At 35.6% G+C, this 19591-nt stretch overlaps 4 protein-coding genes and 1 non-coding gene across 6 annotated transcripts; 2 read left to right on the top strand and 3 right to left on the bottom strand.

Annotated features, from left to right (window-relative positions):
- Positions 1–3053: 3053 nt before the first annotated feature.
- Positions 3054–5442, top strand: LOC147560432 (septum-promoting GTP-binding protein 1-like). The gene is made up of 6 exons (XM_086662592.1): positions 3054–3548; positions 3843–3963; positions 4070–4166; positions 4711–4750; positions 4908–4991; positions 5084–5442. The coding sequence occupies exons 1-6, from the start codon at positions 3228–3230 to the stop codon at positions 5246–5248; spliced, it is 828 nt and encodes a 275-aa protein (XP_086518718.1). The 5' UTR covers positions 3054–3227; the 3' UTR covers positions 5249–5442.
- A 1166-nt stretch (positions 5443–6608) lies between these two features.
- Positions 6609–6681, bottom strand: TRNAK-CUU (transfer RNA lysine (anticodon CUU)). Its single transcript has one exon. It is a non-coding gene; the product is annotated as a tRNA-Lys (tRNA).
- A 1071-nt stretch (positions 6682–7752) lies between these two features.
- LOC147560430 (uncharacterized) lies at positions 7753–9283 on the bottom strand. 2 transcript variants are annotated; one of them, XM_086658021.1, is made up of 3 exons: positions 8336–9283; positions 8078–8241; positions 7753–7972 (listed from the first exon to the last, which is right to left on the bottom strand). In XM_086658021.1, the coding sequence occupies exons 1-3, from the start codon at positions 8945–8947 to the stop codon at positions 7918–7920; spliced, it is 831 nt and encodes a 276-aa protein (XP_086514147.1). In that variant the 5' UTR covers positions 8948–9283; the 3' UTR covers positions 7753–7917. The 2 variants fall into 2 exon arrangements, with proteins under 2 accessions (XP_086514147.1, XP_086514146.1); XM_086658020.1 differs by having other exon boundaries at positions 8083–8241; positions 8336–8987.
- Positions 9284–13317: 4034 nt separating this feature from the next.
- On the top strand, positions 13318–15515 carry LOC147560429 (F-box/LRR-repeat protein At1g52650-like). The gene is made up of 3 exons (XM_086658019.1): positions 13318–14466; positions 14787–14945; positions 15041–15515. Exons 1-3 carry the CDS (start codon positions 13465–13467, stop codon positions 15353–15355), a joined length of 1476 nt encoding a protein of 491 aa, XP_086514145.1. The 5' UTR covers positions 13318–13464; the 3' UTR covers positions 15356–15515.
- A 1816-nt stretch (positions 15516–17331) lies between these two features.
- On the bottom strand, positions 17332–18836 carry LOC147560428 (aspartic proteinase CDR1-like). The gene has a single exon (XM_086658018.1). The coding sequence runs from the start codon at positions 18824–18826 to the stop codon at positions 17456–17458; it is 1371 nt and encodes a 456-aa protein (XP_086514144.1). The 5' UTR covers positions 18827–18836; the 3' UTR covers positions 17332–17455.
- Between the last annotated feature and the right edge of the window lie 755 nt (positions 18837–19591).

Genomic DNA, 19591 nt, shown 5'->3' with positions numbered 1-19591 from the left:
TGTTGGTCTTGCGTGTTTATAACAAAAAGCTTGTGTGTTAAAATTTTTAATAATTTCAAGAGTTTTTTTTTGTTGAGGAATAATTTCAAGAGTTGATAGGATGGAAGTACCAAGAGACACAAAATGGATTACTTACTATAAGACATACTCATAAACCACTTGCAAAACTACCAAGAGTCACAAAATTATATATGTATATATATATATATATATTTAATTTCTCGATAAACTAATTACATAAAATTAAAATATATACATGAATTGAAAAATACTGATTCGGTTTTCAAGGCAAACAATGCTTTAATTTGTGATCCAATATCTAGAGGCAGAGCCAGTCGTGGCCCAAAACAAACGAAATCTCTCTTTAGATTCCATCAACTCTTAAAATTGGGGGCGCCTCAAGACGAAAATTAACCAAACTAGACCGTGGAAAAGAAATTAGACCGATAATTGAGTTACCGAAAGCTCCACATTTGAAATTTTGGGGCCTTGCCCACTTTTCCTTCCCAACTCGTGAGAACTTAGTTACATAGTTAAAAGGTAGAAAGATTGATGGAATGAAAAAAATTAATGTAAGGAGTTTTGACAAAATAAATCTATATACATACACGAATGAAGTGTACACCCACGTTCTTTAATTCGCTTCGAACCCCAAAAAATCAAGACCGGATCCTATAGACAGTTCAAATGGAGAAGAAGATGGGATGACAATTAGACGGATCTAAAAAGTGTGTTATTAGCATGTGGTGAACATGATTAATGGTTATCATACACCCCAACCCCATACTTCCCACCAGAGTGGATGTATTATCTATTATATCTCCTGTACCAAACCCTAATTGATCAATAAAACTTTACTACTACTGTTTGGTGAGGATGATGACCACTAACCATACACATCTTTTCAAATATAAAAAATAGAATTTTGGATGTGGGCAGTTATTTATCAATAATCGATCATGTGCTTTTTCTATTTTTTGACGTAATTAACTACTCCCTCCGTCCCAAATTAATAGTCAATAAGTCCTGCAAACACATACAGACTTGAACTCTTGATGGATTTTATCGAGATGGTGTGATACTTTTCATTCTCAAAAGGAGGTAAATTCAACTAGCATTTTCGTGGGAGTAAGTTTTTTTTTTAAATAAAATAAACTTCTATTTTTTTTGGAAGGTTGATTATGATTCTACGAAATCATTAATACATCATCAAAATGTGATAAACACGATAACCGCCTGAAATTAAACATTCTAAATCTGGGTCTAAACTAAAGTCCATCTAAACCAATAACCTAAAACCCATCAAATTACTTTATTTGTATCTTATAAACTCAAATCCAATAACTATGAATTCTACTTCCGAATCGAACCTGAGACCTCCAAACTTTTAGAGTTTACCTCAACACTATCAACCAGTCGGGTAACCAAGTGTTAACAGAAAAAAAAAAAACTCATTTAAAATGCAAATGCAATAAATTTGATTTTTTTTCTCTTTTTCAATTTAATATCTATCCTTTTTGGAAATTTTATCAATTTAATATCGTGGGCGGTCCTCACAAGATGTTCGTGCTCCGTGCCACCGTGTCCCGAAAATTATCCCTTAATCCAATCAACGAAATGACTGAAATACCCTTCTATGCTGTTACTTCCACCCAAGTTAACTAGCTTTCATCTCCCACTTGGTAGATGAAGCACCTTTTTTTTTTTGTGGCAAAGGTAGACAGACAGTACCTACTACCTATAGGCTAATGGGAGACATTAAACGATCTAAAGAGTTTATTTTGTTTGTGAGTTGGTCTTATATTTTCAGCATGAATCAATAAAGATTATGGAAGATTATATACTTGCAATCCATATCTACTTGAAATTTCTTTTTATATAAAATAATAACTCAGATAAGAATGCGTAAGTTTTTTAGTAATCAACTATGGAGAAATAAGTGGTTTACTTGATAAATAATAACTCAAATTAAAAAGTGTACTTGACAAATTTGAAGTAAACATCGACTTATACTAGATCCATGTTCGCATAAAAATAAATGTCGCACAAACATTCAGGTGGTAGTGCGGAATCATACTTTTATTAGTACAACTTTTTGGTTGTTTAATAAATGTCAATATTCAAAATCAAAAGAACAAACGCACGAGTCAAGACTCCATAAAAATGTATAAATTAGTGGGATGATGCAGACCAACCTTCTGAATTGCTAGGGACATTGTTCGCTCTGTGTTTCACGATTTTAAAAGACCTCATTAGAGAATGATGCTTAAACTTTTAAGAGGAGCATCACACTCCGTCTCACCACCGCCTTTGAATTGTTTACAATCTAAATAAAGGTCACCGTTTTGGGGAAAGCAGAAAAATTTCCGGAGAAGAAGGTGAAAAATCAAAAAAACACAAAACAAACGCACCTTATAAGTCGCAGAGAGAAAGCCGTCGGCCGGATCTTACGAGCGGTGCAGGCAACTTCATCATCTTCTATCTCTCCCCTCTCTCTCTTCAATTTCTCTCTCTTCAGTTTCTCTCTCTTCTCTCATTTCTCTCTCTGAATTTCGGCGAAGGGAATGGTCCCTTTCGCCGGAACCTTCGTCTGGACTCCAGATCCAGGCGAAGCTGTCTGGTTCTACCAGATTCGTCTGGTAGAACTAGACAACCTCGTCTGGAAAACCAGACGAGGTTCGGACGAAGGGACCTACCCTTCGCCGGAATATACAAAAATAAAGAGAGAGAGAGTCGGCCAGTTAGTGTTGGATGGTCGCCGGAGAGAGTCGGCCAGTTAGTGTTGGAGGGTCGCTCGGGTTTATGGTCGTCGGAGTTAATGGTGGTGTGAAGGGAAGAGGGAGGAAGAAATTTTTTTTTGATTCCCCAAAACTAGTTTGGAAGAAATAAAAAAAATTTGTTTCCACCCAAAATTTTGTACCCTGAAAAACTTCCTTATTTCTCCGAAACATCGACCTAAATAAAATTTCTGCATATAATAAGTGAGATGAAATTTTAAAACGACCAAAATACCCTTCAAGATTAGATAGATAAGAATATGAGACAGAGAGGGCAATAGACTGGATATTTCGTTATTTTTCTTAAACTACTAAAAACCGGTCAACTGTCGTTCTTGTAACGTTGTCAATCTCTTTCTTGGGCTTCCAACTCATTTCTTCTTCTTCTTCCCCTCAATTTCAAGAAATTTCTTCAAGAACCCCACTCTGTATTTTCATGGCCATCAAACGATGACTAAGAAATTTCTTCACATTGAAGTTAATAAATGGAGAATTCTGAAACGGTTTAGTTTCTTTAGGAAGTTTTTTCGGTTTATTTGTGACAGTGTTTTTACTAGTATTAAGTCTCATCGATATCGTCGATTAAATCGATCTTCTTCTTCACCATTTCCGGTTGTTGTTGATGAAAATGGGTCAGTTTCCGGTGACCTAATTACGAGGACAAGCACGGGTCGTCGACGTTTTAGTCATGATTATGATACTGATTCAGATTTGGTTTCCTTGAAGATTAGTCTTCTAGGTGATTCTCAGATTGGAAAAACAACTTTTGCTGTAAGTACTTAATTATTTTATAATCTCTTTGATTAAGTAATCACTTATTCTAATTATTTCTTAATTTTGAATTATGGGTACCCAAACCCTAATTTGACTCTTGGGGATTGGGTCTTTATTGATCTTTAGTTTTTGGGTTTCTTTGTTTTTGGGTCTAAGTAATATGGAGTATATTTCTCACTAATTTCTTGGGTTTGGGTATTAACTAATTTAGCTTAATGATAACAACTAATTAAGCTAAAATTTCCTTTTTTTAATTGAGTTTAATTTAGATTTTGTTTATAAAATTTGAAGGCAAAGTATGTAGGGAGTGATCAAGAAAAGAAATGCTTAAACATGTCAGGGTTGAATTTAGTCGATAAGATATTTTCAGTTGGAGGGGCTCGAATTGCTTTCAGTATTTGGGATGTAGGAGGTATGTTGATGAACCCTTTTCTTCATTCTTTCCATTACTAATGGTATATATGAATTTAAATTAAGATGCTAATTTAAATTTAATTTAAAGTTTTTCTTAAATATAGGTGACCGTCAATCACAAAATCATGTCCCAATTGCTTGTAAAGATGCAGCGGCGATATTATTCATGTTCGATCTTACTAATTGGTCTACTTTAAACAGGTGTGTTAATATTTGACATTATTTAGTAGTATTAATTATGATATTTGTAATAATTAATTAGCATCTTCCATTAGAGATAAATTGTTTTTTTGTGGAGTAAAAAAGAAATTCCTTAATAATAAAGGGTAGTACAAGAAATTAAGAAAAAAAATTAGAACTATATTTTGTAAACTAATTTTGAATATTGGCGTCTTAGTTTATTTGTTAAGTTCGAAATTGTGCGATATCTGAATTCAAATTTTGGGTAACTTTTGACGATTTTATGTTACGAACTAACTAGTTCCCAATTTCCATTAGCTATCAAATTCAAAATATTTTGAATTTGTTCGGCTCTCCTTATCTAAACCACCAAATAATCAAAGTTAACTTTTTGCGGATCAAAAGTAAATTATTTTCATATCACTAAAGTACCTTAAACATATAAATTTCACATTAACTAGGAATATGTGCACATGTAATTAAAAAGTGTAATTACAGTGTAAGCATGTAATCTCCATCCATTTTTTTCTTTTGTGACTTTATATTTATATCTTTATCATTGCAGTGTTATTGATTGGTATCAAAAAGCAAGGAAATATAATAAGGTACTTGAAACCTCCTTTCTGTTTTTCTTTGTGATTTTATATTTCTAGAAGAAATTCATTTTACTTTTAATAAGGTGGATAAATAGGTATTAAGGTAATAAAAATAATAATCAATGTATTAGTTAATCAATGGTATTGGTTTATATTTGTTGCTTAGAATGCGATTCCTATATTAATTGGAACCAAGTTCGACGATTTCGTTCAACTTCCTTTGCCTATGCAGTGGGCAATCGTGAGCCAGGTATAAAATTGTCATCATTTTTTTAATTTTTTGAATCTTTTTAAATTACAGATTTAAGAATTGATTAATTACTTCATTACTACTTTTGACAGGCAAGAAAGTATGCACAAGCAATGCAAGCCACATTATTCTTTTCAAGTTCGACACATAATATAAACATAAATAAAATATTTAAATTCATCACGGCAAAGCTCTTTAACTTGCCATGGACCGTCCAAAGGAATCTAACCATCGGGGAACCCATCATCGACTTCTAACAGAAACCCAGATCTACCATAGATGATGATTTCTTTTTGTAATGTACGGGTTATTTTCATTTTGTTTTTAGACAAAGAGAGATGTATTTAAACCCGTCTCCGTGTCTTAATTTCACTGTCATTGTATGAGAAAAAGAAAGAGAAAATTTGTAAGAACAACCTTGAAAAGAAAAGAAAGTGTGAAAATTGTCAAACTAGTACTAATTTTCTCCTATTTGGGTTACTTTTTGTTGGTAAAAGAAGTATCTATTTGTATGTATGTTTCTTTGTAATATACGATGAGTTTGGTTGTCATTGTTAGACTTAGAACGCGTTTGAGACTTTTCTTAGAAAAGAAATATGAAGACATGGAAAGGCGTATGTTCTTTTTTTTTGTTGAAACATCGAAAGGCATATTTTTTTTGAATCATCCATGTTCTACGCTTTTAGGTAAAGAGAGAAGAGAGAAGAATACAAAGGGCAAGTTGGTTGGCCAATTGTTCAACAAAAAAAAAAAAATTGGTGGGCCAATTGAAACGTGCAAAAGTAGATAGATGTATGGAATCCATTCACATTTCATACACTAATGTTATTATGATGGCCTTTCCCTCAATGGAAGGATTTCCCATTGAATCACAAATTATAAAATCTTTGGTTTATCTCTAAAGACAACATATCAAGATTTTCGTCCGCTACAGATTCAAAGCTTTGCCTATTTCTATACCTGAACTATGAAGTATTTAAATTTCGTAAGAAACTATTATTCATGTTCAATAATTTCTTACTAAACCCAAAATTTCGTTTTCAATGAAGTGATGGCATTCTCTAATTTTTTCATAACCCACCCAAACCCGGCCAATTTGTATTTGCCACACATCACTCGCTTATTGATGTATGTATATATGCATGTTTAAAAATATAGAGGGAACATAAGTGGTTCAATTCCACATCATAAAGAGTGACGCAGTTTAAATGACCTTAGTTTGTAATGGTGGATCGTTTCTAATGGTTGAGCTTCTTAAAATTTTTTTAAGCTCAACTGAGCTACCGGGCCTTGACTTTGATGCGTTCATGTCGTCAATGTCTGAAGGTGCCCCTCTTTTGAGTATGCATAGGTACGCCCTCCTTTTGGATAATGTAAATCCGAGTTTAAATCGCCCGATACCCGAAGGCTCTAGATCAAATCAATAGTAGTTCTAAAGAGACCAAAAGATTATCAAGCCATGAAGTCCAACACAAGACTTACTAAGCCCAAGCATCCTTGGCCTTATAAATTCAACTTTGCCCATTGTTTGCTTCTTTGGCCCATCAAAAGAAATTAAAAAAATTATGTAAAAAAGAATTTTGATGGCATTTCCTGATAGGAAGACAAAAATCTGAACGCCCACCGTGGGGCTCGAACCCACGACCACAAGGTTAAGAGCCTTGCGCTCTACCAACTGAGCTAGACGGGCTTGTTGGCTTAATTGTCACTAAAAGCTTTTTTGTTTACACGAAAGGTGTGTCAAGCATAGCCCATATATGGTTGAAGGATGCCTACACCATCGTGCATACTTCCGTCAGTGACAAAGAAGAGAGGGTTTTACCTAAAACTCACAAATGATCGGAGACAAAGACAAAGCGCAACATGTCTCGTCTATCTGACTTGCTGCTCTTGAGTCTAGCTCTAACTATTCGATGAGCCCTAATGAGTTATTATCCAATTAGCTGGATAGTTTTGGTTGGATTAGTCTGACAATTAGCACATCTATTTTGTCAAGTGTCCGCCCGGACCTGCCTGTTTATTCACGTAAGCTAAGAGCTTGGGTGCTCGAGTCAGGCAATGTTAATAAAAAAAGTACACTTGGCGAGTCTCCTCGACATATTCCCATTCCTAGACCCACATCTCGATGGCACTCGACCTACTCCCACTCAAAGAAAAAAGAGATCGAATGGCTAACTAAACAAAACCTCCCAATTTGGGTTTCAATTTCACCTTTACAGTTACCTTGAGGTTCAAGATTCCAACTTCCAATAATGAACTAAAATTAGGTTAACCATTTTTGCCCTCTTCCTTCACCATTCCTCCTTGATAAAAACACCTTTTCAATCATCAAAGAAGCTTACCATTTTTGACACACGAGGGAGAGAGATAAGTTGTAAGATAGATTATGAAGACCAGCCTGGATGGTGGCTCGACAGTCTATCATCTTTGATATTAAATGTAAGATTATTGTCTAATTTTGGAGGGCTCCCAAGTTTCGAACCTAAGACCTCCAGACAACTATTGAGCTGTAAACTCTTGCGTAGTTCGTGGGTTATGAACGTAAACACCTATATATACTCGAAAGTGATTTTTTAAGGGAAACTAGGGCTCGTGTGTTTCGAATTTTAAGACCTCACCACAACTATTGAAATGCAAACTCTTGTATATATTTTTACGAGTGGACAGGAATGAAAACTGAGAGCACTATTTGAACCGGATTATGGGATATCATACCGAGAAACGAAGGTGTAAGGTAGGTGTAAGTACAAGATACAGAAAATAAAAGAACAAATTTGTATAGTAGTTCTTAATTTCTCTTTTTCATTTATTGTATTACAAAATTTCTAGTGACAAATTGAATGAAAACCAAACTCCATGAACTAAGCAAGTAAGAAAAAATTAAAAAACGTATTCCCCGATGAAAGAATTAGTATTGAAATGAAACTCATTTTCTCTGGCCAACCTTTTCCTTCTCCTTGAGCTTTCTTCTCAACCTTTCTCTGTTTGCCAGAAATCAAATTCAACAAACCCAATGTCAATGAATACTCATCTATTCTAAATAGTAGTACAATTAACTTAAACAAGTATAATCTTTAATTTCTTACCTTACTTGAGATGGAGGTAGAGATGGTGTTGAAGATGTAGATGGAGATCCGGGTGGAGATTGAGAAATGGGATCCCCTCGAGATGATGACGATGATGAAGATGCAAGATTCAAACTTGCAAGAGTCAAACTTGTGAGAAGTCCTACAAGATTTTGGGTTGCTTCCTGAAAACCAATGTCATTAAATCATCATCTTTCTCTGTTTAATACTACAGTACTACAAATTAACTCAAAGAAGCAATCTTTCATAATTTCTTACCTTATTAGAGTCACCATCTTTAGTAATGGTGTTAATAGGTGAAGATGAAGATACAGATGGTAATGAAATGGATTTTCCAGGAGATGATGATGAAGCACCCAAGAATTTAGCTTTTTCTTTTCCTGATGGGGTAGTGGAAGTTTGAACTGATGTAGAAACAGAGGCAGTTGTATTGTTGTTGGTGGTGGTGGTGGAGGGATTAGTCTCCATATTTCCTGATAATCCAGGAATCGATATTTCCAAAAATTGTTGCATTTCTTCATAAAGTCCCGGAAGGTATGAATCTTCCTCTGGGTCATTTACCAAATCAAACAGGTCAGTTTCTGGAATTAAAATGGTACTGGAAGTTGTGGAAGTTCGAACTGGGGTAGAAATTGGAAGAGAAACAGAGGTGGTTGTATTGCTGGTGATGGTGGCGGAGGAGGGGGTGGTGTCCATGATGGTGGTGGTGGTGGTGGTAGTGATGGAAGGATTAATATGCATATTATCAGAGGTGGGTGCAGTGGTGGTGGACAGACTTATCTGTGTGAAGGCGGAGCTCCTGAGTGGGGGCTCATTGGTGGTGGTGGTGGTGGAGGAGGAGGGATGAGTCTCCATATTTTGTGATGACATTCTCTCTCTCTCTCTCTCTCTCTCTAGATTAATGGGATGGTTAGGCAAGGGAGAGATTGAAGAAGGGGGGTTGGGTTAGCTTATAAAGAAGGAAGATGAGAAGAGGAAACAGAGAGAGAGAAGATATAACGGTTAAAACTAACTTTTGGGTAGTTATATTGGAAGTTAGTTTCTCTAACTACTAACTAACTTTCTTGATTCTTGAATCTAAAAGTAGAACCATTTTGATGTACCACCAGTAATTGGTTGCCACGTTTACTAGAAAATTGGTTCGAGTGGCAACTAGAATTAACAATCCATTAGAGAATCTAGGCCATTTTTTTTGAAAATAAACCTACATACAATAAAATAGAAGTTTACATAAATAGTCCAACAATGTTAAAAGTAGGACCGAAAAGTAAATGCAGATGACTAAAGGTTATAACTTGCATTTAGCTAGTTATTTGGGTCCGAAGATGAGGACAACGTGTGGGATAAAGAATTACACGTTGGGCGGCAAAACTTTATAGACACGTAGGGACAGAATCAGAAACCGTCTGTTAGACTACTAATGACAGTGATCGAATATCCTTCCAGTATTTATCCTTCGAACCCTAAATCATTTGCTAGATCAGTCCCCAAGATGAAAGTTTGGAGTCCGCTATGGAGAGGAGACAGGCGAGAAACTTCTGGTCCTGTATCCGAGCACATCGCCGGCCGACGACCTTGCTACAACACCAACGGAAGCTCGTGTTGAAGAAAAAGCCCTATTGATGTTGATTTTTACTTGACTTGGGAGTAGACGCATCCATGTTTCTACCTGCGATAAGATATCAAAAGTGTTGATTTCTCATTTTTAATTGGATGCTTGTTATATTTTAAATGGCCTATATTACATAATGATGTACTTGTTTAATCACTCAATCTAAAAAAAGAGAAGAACAGAGAAGCTGATTGTTTTGAAAACTAATTGTGGAGATCATTTACGGGTGGTGGAGATATTTATGGGTGAAGAGAGATAATTTTGATTGTGGGTAATTAAAATCGAATCGGGAGAGAGATTTTATGGAGATGAAGATGTGGGCAGTTTTCTTGTTATTATTTATGCCATAAATAACCTTTGTTATTATATCTAATTACAAAATGTGTTATGATAATCCGACGGATTTGAATATCTCATACATAAATCTACTGTCCACCCAGAAAAACACCATTGCGTTTTATATAATAGACTAGAGTATAGGCTGTGCCCGTAGGACACGGAAATTTCTATATTTATCTTATACAAATTTATTAAATATTTTGATCTTATACAAATATCGAAGTAATAAAAATATATTTAAAATAATAACCCAGATTATATTGAGTTTTATTTTTGGAAGTTATATTGAGTTGTTTGAAGGGAGAAAAGAGGAAAGAGAGAAAAATAGTTAGAGAGTTTACAGGGAGAGGGTAGTTATTCTCACTTTTCAACCTTTATCCTTTAAAAACCCGTTAAAAAGAAGGGTCGTGATTTACATAAAAGAAAACCTATGTCATTTGTTATATTTGTTGTATATTGCATTATTTGTTTTACTCTCTTATCCACCAAACGGTTACTTGATAATGAAAAAGAAATCGCCAAACTGGCACATACAAAATATAATGTCAGGTGATAAAAGTTCCAAAAGCATGAATTTATGTTACAAATTGTGGCATTCAGATCCGTTTAGGACACAAATTCGTACCCTCGTGGATTCCACAACCTCTTTTGATTGGATCGAACCTGGGACTTTCAACATTTTGAAGTGTACGACAACACTATGGATCACTTGAACAAATTATATGGTACTGCAATTTTAAAAAGTGACACATACTAACTATATCAAACGTCATTTTTGGGAAAAATAATATTGATAATATCCACATCCTCAAAAAGATACTCCAAGATTTCAGTGAGACCTCGGGTCAGATGATCAACTATGCTAAGTCCAATATTTTTTACTCAAAGAATTCTCATCCCAAGTTCAAGAGGCTCATTATGAAGACCCTTAAAGTTAAATATGCCTCCACTTCAGAGAAATATCTTGGAGCCCAATTATTCATCGGGGCTCACAAAACCAAGGTTTTCAAAGAGTTACTCGATCAAATTCAGAAGAAGCTCAATAAATGGAACCACTCTTTTCTCTCACAAGCAGGTCGTACTGTGGTAATCTCATCCATAGCTGCGGCCGTACCCCGATATCAGATGCAGTGCTTTGCTATACCTAAAGGTATATGTAAAAGCATCAAGGCCGTCCAACGGAAATTCTGGTGGGGTAAGTCTAATGGTATCTGTACTAAAGCTTGGGATTCTATTTGCACCCCAAGGAAATTGGGTGGCCTTGGTCTTCACTTACCGGATTTAGATAATACGGCTCTTCTCTCAAAGATGGCTTGGCGACTTCGATCTAATCCAGAAGCAATATGGGTTAAAATGCTGAAATCGAAATACTACCCGCTTTCCAACATCCCGGGCCCAGCTAAAGCTCATCATTCTTGGATTTGGAAAACGATCCGTAAACATCTTGATAGAATTGAAGACCTTACCACGTGGGAAGTTCAATCAGGGATTAATATTAATATCTGGAATGACAACTGGATCCCTGGTATCAACGGGACCATCCAGAACAATAATAGGTCCAATCTTGTTAATGTTGCTCAACTTATAAGTAATGATAGTTGGAATAATGAAGCGTTAACAGACAACTTTGACGATGACATCCAGAATCTGATCAGATCTATTCCGATTAATAGTAGAGGTAGGGATCGGCCCATATGGAATCTTACTGATTCAGGTAAATTCACGGTAGCTTCGATGTATCAGCATCTCAGTGTCAACAATAGTAATCACAATAACAGCAACCTCAAATGGAATTTCATCTGGTCATTATCGGCTATCCCGCGTATCAAGTTATTTATCTGGAAAATCTGCTCCAAAGCTCTCCCGGTGCGAGAGAGAATAGGTAAATATATAGGCAATAATACCAATTGCCCGAATTGCAATCTAACCGAATCCATTGAACATGCTTTACTTCATTGTACTTTAGCTAAAAATATTTGGTTCTATTATAACATCATCTCGGAGAATATCTCTTCTGTTTCTGACTGGATATGCTCGTGGGAAGACAATATCAATCGTAGTTATACTAACAACAATATTCACTTCTCGACCATTTTATGGGTTATTTGGAAAGTGAGATGCGACCACTGTTTCCAACATGAGATAACTGACATCAATTATATTATCAGAATGATCGAAAATTTCCCTAAATGCAATACTAACCTCAAAAGTTGTAAACTTAGATCACATGCGAATTGGCAACCACCTACCCAAAATTTTATCAAGTTGAATGTTGATGCATCTTATACCAATCTTAATTCAAATGTGGGAATTAGTCTGATTGTTCACAATGCAGATTCTAAATTTATCGAAGCACAGGTTAGAATCACTAGAGCTAGAAACAGCGAAGAAGGCGAAGCCCAAGCAATCTTATTTGGCCTCGAATGGGCCGCAGAGAATAATCATAAGATTATCATAGTGGAAAACGATAATGTTAACCTCATAAAACATCTCCACAATAGTAAACACTCTATACACTGGCAATCCCTTATACATGTGCAGAAAATCCAAGATAGACTGAAAGAATTTGAAGAGGTGAAATTCTACTACATCCAAAGAGAGGGAAACTCAAGCGCGGACGTTCTGGCAAAATGGTCAAGAAAGAGAACACAAATAGAACTTGGAAAAATGTACCTTATATGTTAGTTTCGAAATACTGTAATAACTGTTTGATTTAATCTATGAGAATGTTTCAACAAAAAAAAAAACTATATCAAACGTAGCACTAAAACTTTGCACTAAAGTACTAAACCCTAGAAACGGTGAAGTGGTCAACAAAGTGGTGATAGGGGAAGTTGAGTTTTTGATTCCCCCCCAATACTAATTGGTAATTGAGTTTACCCCCTCAATAATTAATAATTGAGTTTACCCCCTTCGACTTGCTATTTTAGGCAAAATACTAGGGTCACGTTTGGCGTAAAGGAATTGAATCACGAGTTAAATAGAGTACGGACAAAAAAAGTCCTTACAAATCATATTTTTGACTAAATCTAACATACTAAGGTATTACAATTATTAAAATCACATTACCCGATCATTACTTTTGATAGTCATATTCTTTTTCCACCCACCGTCAAACATTGTCTTAGTATTTGTAACAAAAATAGTAAGTTGAGGTGGGTAAACTCAATTAACTATTATTGAGGGGGGTAAACTCAATTACCAATTAGTATTAAGGGGGTAAACTCAAAAAACCTTTTTTTAATTTATGTAATGTATATCTTAATCTCAACAGAAACACACAAAATCTGTTATATACGGGCTCCTCCGATTTGTAATCATCAACTCATTGTTGTTTTCTTTCTTCTCAAAGTTAGGGTTTTATTCTAAACCATCATTTATGTTAGTTTAGGTTAAGTACTATTACTCTGCTTTGACTAGTTTTATTAGGTAAAAAATGTACTACCAATTTCTTGCATGTTTGAAGTTTAAGAGTAGGGATAGAAGAAGGAATGGAACCTTAAAATCAATAGCCATCAATGACATACAAGAAGATAAAGATCATATAAGTCGATTGCCCGACGACATTTTACTACAAATTCTTACTTTACTTCCTACTGAAGAAGCAGTTTTGACGAGTTTCGTGTCGAAGAGATGGAAGTCCTTATGGATTGAACTTCCTCTTCTAGACCTAGATTTTATATCCTTCTCCAAAAGATATAATAAGCTAGGATTGGAGGATCGAAAACATAAATTTCTTGAGTTTGTTGAAGATGTGCTTTTTCACAGTGAGATCAAAAAATTTCATAACAAACTTCGACTTGGTTTTACCCAAGTTTTTAGTCATGAAATCGTTGGCCAAGATTATACTAGTCATCAAATCGTCAAGTTCATTAGATTTGCTATAGTTAGTAATTGTTCAGCACTTGATATCGAATGGGTTTTTTCGATACCCATCTCCACTTTACGTCCATCTTCTTTCCAAAATGAATCACTCACCCATCTAAAGTTAACTTATTGCTATTTTATACCTTCTATTTTATATACTAATTTTGTCTCACTTAAGACTGCAATTTTTACAAAAGTAGAACTACTCGAGGACTCGCTTTATCATTTGATCTTGAATTCTCCCTGTCTTGAAGAATTACAACTAATAGGTTGTCATGTTATCTCGTACCTTGATCTCCATCACCCAAGATCGAACCTCAAGTCTTTCGTGTTGGATAATTGCGAAATCGGCAGTGGTGGTGTTAGGTGGCTTGAAATCAACATTCCAACTCTTTCACGATTTAAGTTTGCAGGCATTTTTCCTGAACATTTTTCTATCATCAATGGACAGAATCTGATTGAAGTTGCACTTGACGGTATCGTTGTTAACTTGAAACAGATACAGATCCTCCCCATTCTCAAGGATCTCCGTCATGTCAAGATTTTGACACTTCGTATCGGGTGTATTGAGGTATGTTACTCTTTTTTGACATGTTTGAATCCTCCTAGTATTCTAATATATTTATTACCGAACAAATTACTACTAATTTAGTCATTAATCCTGAAATATGCGCGTATAAGTAGTTTGTAAGTATCTCGTACGATACTAAATTCATAATCCCGTGGAAGTTGTATAAATGACCCAAAATCATGTGATTCTAGAAGTCTTGTCTCGATTGGTTGTTGTTGGGTGAAACCCTTATTGATAAGTCACATATTGTAAGTCCTTATTGAAATAACATGAAGTTTTTTGATATTATTCATAATTGGTTGTTTGTTACAATTTTGAAGGTTGAAAGTGAAAATGGTATGACAACAATGCCTACTACATACAACAACTTGAGGCATTTAACGATAAAACCATGGTCAGAACATAGAGGAATTCTTTACCTACCAGGCTTATTAAGGAGTGCTCCTTTTTTAGAGACTCTCTCGATACATTTTGATCATGTGAGTATCAATTAAACATGCTAACTTTGTATTTTCATTTTTTTTGGCACATCTAATACTATTCTTTCGGATAATTTGGTAATGGGGTTTTGCAGAAGTCTAAAGATGATAAAATATCTTGGAAACCACATATGTTTCGTTCTGATTTTGTAAGCTGTCTTAAAAAAGTTGAGATAAAGGGGTTTGATGGCGGAGCAAACGAGATGGAGCTCGTGAAAATTATGCTAAAGAAGTCATTAAGTTTGGAGAAAGTGGTAATCTATAAAGGAAGACAAATGAAATCAATATTTGAAACCGGGATAGACCGTGACATTCATTTGGAGATCTCGCGGAGACAACAGGAAAATATTATCGAGAACGTACTCACCTTTTCTCGTGGATCCTCAGTTGCCCAAGTCATATTCGAATGAGGACTTTAAGAGATTCATGGCTTGTAAATTAAGTTCTAAACTTGGCGTTCCATGATATTTCGGCAGAATTTTGTTTCGATTATACTAACTCTTCTACTGCATAATTTTGTTTTCCATTTTTCAGAATTCGTGTTTAAGATTATGTGTTTAGAACTCTGAATTATGTATTATCGACCAGTTTATTTGATGAAAACCTTAGACGACAGGTAGGAAGACGACATTGTCATTACATCCACTAATTGTAACAGATGAATTGAGATAGATCGCTATGGATGGCAGAGGGTTTCTTCTAAAACTCATAAATGATCAGAGACCAAGACAAAGCGCAACATGTCCCGTCTATCTGACTTGCTGCTCTTGAGTCTAGCCCTAACTATTCGATGGGCCTTAATGAGTTATTATCCAATTAGCTTGATAGTTTTGGCGGGATTAATCTGACAATTAGCACTTCTATTTTGTCAAGTGTCCGCCCAACCTGCCTGTTTATTTACGTAAGCTGAGAAAGTAAGAGCTTGGGTGCTTGAGTCAGGCAATGCTAATGGAAAAAGTACACTCTGGCGAGTCTGCTCGACTTATTCCGACTCCTAGAGCCATATCTCGATGGCGCTCGACCTATTCCCACATCTCGATGGTTGCCAGCAGCTCGTTCAATCATCAAAGAAGCTTACTATTTTCGACACACGAGAGAGAGAGAGAAGGATGTATTGGGTTGCCCTAATTATTTCCTAATAATTATGGATTTTAGGGAACAGCCTTTGGAAAAAAAACATTAACAGAAGGATGTATTGGTTTCCGTTTTAGCCTTTTAGGAGTCCAGGTACAAGTATGTTTTCCAAAATAAAATGGGGAACCTTCGGGTTCTTAATGCTCATAGATTAAACAGACACAGACTTACTATGTTCCGACAACTTTGCTTGTACTAGCTTGAGTTTGGTCCACCGTAAAAATCATAGCCATACCAAAATCTGAAATCTTGGGATTTATATCTGTATCTAGTAATATGTTACTGGCTTTGGAGGTCTCGATGAATTATCTTAAGGCGAGAATCCTCATGAAGATAAATAAGACCTCTTGCTAGCCCACCTTATTGGGAGTGTACTTATCAACAAGACCTCATGGGTTGTGAATTATCTTTAAGGATTACATTGTACTAAACCATATTACCTTATTTGAGAATTTCTTTCACCAATTGAAAACTTAGTAGAAGAAGACCCATTAGAAATAGCTTCTCTCACAAGATCATTCATTAACCCACCTAATACCTTAAGAAACTAGTCTGTGTTATTTGAGAATTTATAAATACTTGAGATATAAATTTGAGGATCTTCTTCCATGATAGAGAAATATGGTTGATTTGAATATCTTAACATACATTCATCATACCATATTATTGCTTTCTTAGAGTTTGGACATCTATAATCTTGTGTGATCTCTTTTGATGCTATTTCAACATATTCTTGACATTTTTCTTCTGTAATGTCACCTCTACACTGAAATGACCCGTAAACGGTATCTGGGCCTCGACCGGTTATGGCTTTTCGATACCCATTCTTGATAATTGTCTTGTTGTTTGATGTAGATAGAGAAGGAAGAAGGAAGTTTATGAGAATTGTTTGATATGTACTGTTAGAAGTGTAATTAGCTCCATAACATGTATGATGATTGTAGACGGGCTGTCCCGTAACCGTAATTAGCTCCATACCATGTGTAATCTTGATCTCCTTCACAAGATATAACCAAATCCTGATTTCAAATCAAAGGGATTAAATATGGGTATATATGGGCTTCCGATGTGTAATCAATTGGTAGACCTCATTGTTGTTTTCTTCTTAAAGTTAGGGTTTTTGACAAGTTTATTCATTCTGAACCATCATTTATGTTAGTTAGGTTAAGTACTATTACTCTGCTTTCACTAGTTTTATTAGGTAAAAAATGTACTACCAATTTCTTGCATGTTTGAAGTTTAAGAGTAGGGATAGAAGGAATCGACTCTGATTTCATTATTAGTTTATTTCATTAAAAACTTATACGACACGTCGCGAAGACGACAATGTCATTACATCATGAATTACTATATAAAAGATGACTCGAGAGAGATCACTAGGGATGGGAATGACAATCCTCCGGAGCCCACGAAAGTCTTTGTGCTCCTAAATCATACTGGAACCGGATATCCACCTGCTGAAGTAATCCAATAATGGTGAAGTCATTGCTCTTGCTAGGAAGAATAAAAAGGCAGTAAGAGTCTTCCCAACCGAAATACTGAAAAACAGTATCTGACTTCATTATTAGATCAGCTTCTTCTTCGAAATGGAACGTGACATTCGGGACTTTGGCAGCATAATCTTGAGGTATCTTGAAACACAAATCGATATAATCAAGGCCCGGAACGGGTATGAACTTATCACCGAAATGCTCTACTATAGCACTCTTGAAAACTTTGTAAGGTTCCTCAGCAATGGTTGTAAAAGCATATCCGGAATCTATGAAGCACCCTCCACGTCCATCTTCTCCCATATCGAAAGTACCCGGAGGGAAGTTCAACCTCCGGTCACCAACACTAATATCCAAAAGCTTCATTCCGTACAAGTCCGGCTCAGAGATCAAGGTTATAAATGGAGTCGATTGCACACTGCCTCGAAACCGAACATTGTCACCGAATGTTAGGTAACTACGAGCGTCTTCGTGTTTCATTTCATCTACAAGACAGTAAGAGAATTTTTCTGTTTCATCTCCCATTTGAGATATCAATGACACAATACCTCTGCTCATACCCAGAATACCATCTATATCTCCTTCAAATCCGAGACCACTACTTGCTGTAGTACAGCCAAATATTGTATTCAGTAAGGATTCATCCTTATCTGTGGAACTAAGTGTTTCTGTACCGAGGTAACCAAAAGAGTTTCCCTCTAAATACTGAATGTTGTATTTGCATTCTCCGTTGTCGCATGTGTATTTCGGTTTTGTACAATGGTGGTCACATGGAAGAGTTCGGAAAGTGGTGGATTGAGTTGGATCGAAAGTTGGTGTTCCAAATTGAGGAAAACAGTTTGGCTCACAAGCTTTACATTGGGTCCAAATTAGGTCGCTACCGGTGTCTAGTACCAAATAGTAGGGACCAGAAGGTCCGAAATTTAGTTGGACTAAGTACAGGAAACTGCTGGCACTATTAGCAACTGGAGGTTGAATGAGATCATGAGGATGAACAATGGGTGCCGTTTGGTTTTTGGTTAACGATGAATAATTTGTAGCTTTAGAATTCAAATATAGAGCCCTGGATTCGGAGAAGAAAACGAGGCGCTTGACTTTTTCGGGGTAAGTGAGGTTACCAGGGTAGAGAGGAGATTCTGGGGAGTCTCTGTGAATGAGTTTTAAGGTAAAACTTTTTGTGGGTATTGAAGCATAGGAGAGAAAGCATAGGAGAAGAAAATAAAACTTTGCTGCTAATGAAGAAGAAACGGATGCCATTTTTTAGTTGTGGTATTCATAATGAAGAAACTGATGCCATATTTATAGTGGATGAAATGAATAGTACAATTCTTAGTGGATCGAAAAAACTAATAATTTGATCGACTTAGTCAATTGAGAAATTTTGTAACAGAAGACTTGCTACATCTAGCAATTATTCTTAGTGGATTGACAAAAAAAGATGGATGGTTACTTCCTGGAAGCTTCATTTTAGTATTCTCAACCTATTCATGCTAATTCTTCAATTAGAAGAAACCCAATTGAAGATAATTTTGCAACAGAATATTTGCTACATCTAGCAATATTCTTAGTGGGATTGACAAAAATATGGATGGATGGATGGTTATGTCAATAACGTGTCTAGGTACGTAGTATTTTTTCGTAAACCAAAAAAAAAAATGAAATCATTCACATATGATTGTTGTTGTGCATCCCACGGTGCTTGATATTCCGAAAACCTATTATGTTCCAGCCTTCCAGTCACTTTAGACCTGTTAAAACTGATCTGGTATGAGAATAATGAAATCAGCTTTGACTTCAAACATGTTCGTAAACCAAAAAAAAAAAAAAATGATTGTTGTTGTGCAACGCACGGGGGACTAGACATCTAACAGTGCTTTATATGCCGAAAACCTATTAAAACTGATCTAGTATCATACGTAGATTTTTGTTAAGATTATTAATAAAAAGAAAAGTTCGCTCCAGACAGAAATGGGTCCAAAATCATAGGTGGTGAAATTACATTACTACCGAATGTGACAAATT

This window comes from Eschscholzia californica, unplaced genomic scaffold, assembly GCF_041429995.1.
Source record: "Eschscholzia californica isolate CP2 unplaced genomic scaffold, dmEscCali1.0.p SCAF_2, whole genome shotgun sequence".
Classification (NCBI taxonomy): domain Eukaryota; kingdom Viridiplantae; phylum Streptophyta; class Magnoliopsida; order Ranunculales; family Papaveraceae; genus Eschscholzia; species Eschscholzia californica.
Note: the sequence above shows the minus strand (reverse complement) of the source record. Positions and strands in the feature narration are given on the sequence as shown.

Excerpts from the sequence above, each read along its gene's own strand:
- LOC147560432 (XM_086662592.1), top strand. The coding sequence starts at position 3,228 with ATGACTAAGAAATTTCTTCACATTGAAGTTAATAAATGGAGAATTCTG. Across the intron at positions 3,549-3,842 it reads TTGGAAAAACAACTTTTGCT|GCAAAGTATGTAGGGAGTGA; the intron begins GTAAGTACTTAA and ends TAAAATTTGAAG. Across the intron at positions 3,964-4,069 it reads CAGTATTTGGGATGTAGGAG|GTGACCGTCAATCACAAAAT; the intron begins GTATGTTGATGA and ends TCTTAAATATAG.
- LOC147560430 (XM_086658020.1), bottom strand. The coding sequence starts at position 8,947 with ATGTCATCACAAAATATGGAGACTCATCCCTCCTCCTCCACCACCACC. Across the intron at positions 8,242-8,335 it reads AAGATGGTGACTCTAATAAG|GAAGCAACCCAAAATCTTGT; the intron begins GTAAGAAATTAT and ends ATTGGTTTTCAG. Across the intron at positions 7,973-8,082 it reads CATCTCTACCTCCATCTCAA|AGAAAGGTTGAGAAGAAAGC; the intron begins GTAAGGTAAGAA and ends TCTGGCAAACAG.
- LOC147560429 (XM_086658019.1), top strand. The coding sequence starts at position 13,465 with ATGTACTACCAATTTCTTGCATGTTTGAAGTTTAAGAGTAGGGATAGA. Across the intron at positions 14,467-14,786 it reads TTCGTATCGGGTGTATTGAG|GTTGAAAGTGAAAATGGTAT; the intron begins GTATGTTACTCT and ends ACAATTTTGAAG. Across the intron at positions 14,946-15,040 it reads TCTCGATACATTTTGATCAT|AAGTCTAAAGATGATAAAAT; the intron begins GTGAGTATCAAT and ends GGGGTTTTGCAG.
- LOC147560428 (XM_086658018.1), bottom strand. The coding sequence starts at position 18,826 with ATGGCATCCGTTTCTTCTTCATTAGCAGCAAAGTTTTATTTTCTTCTC.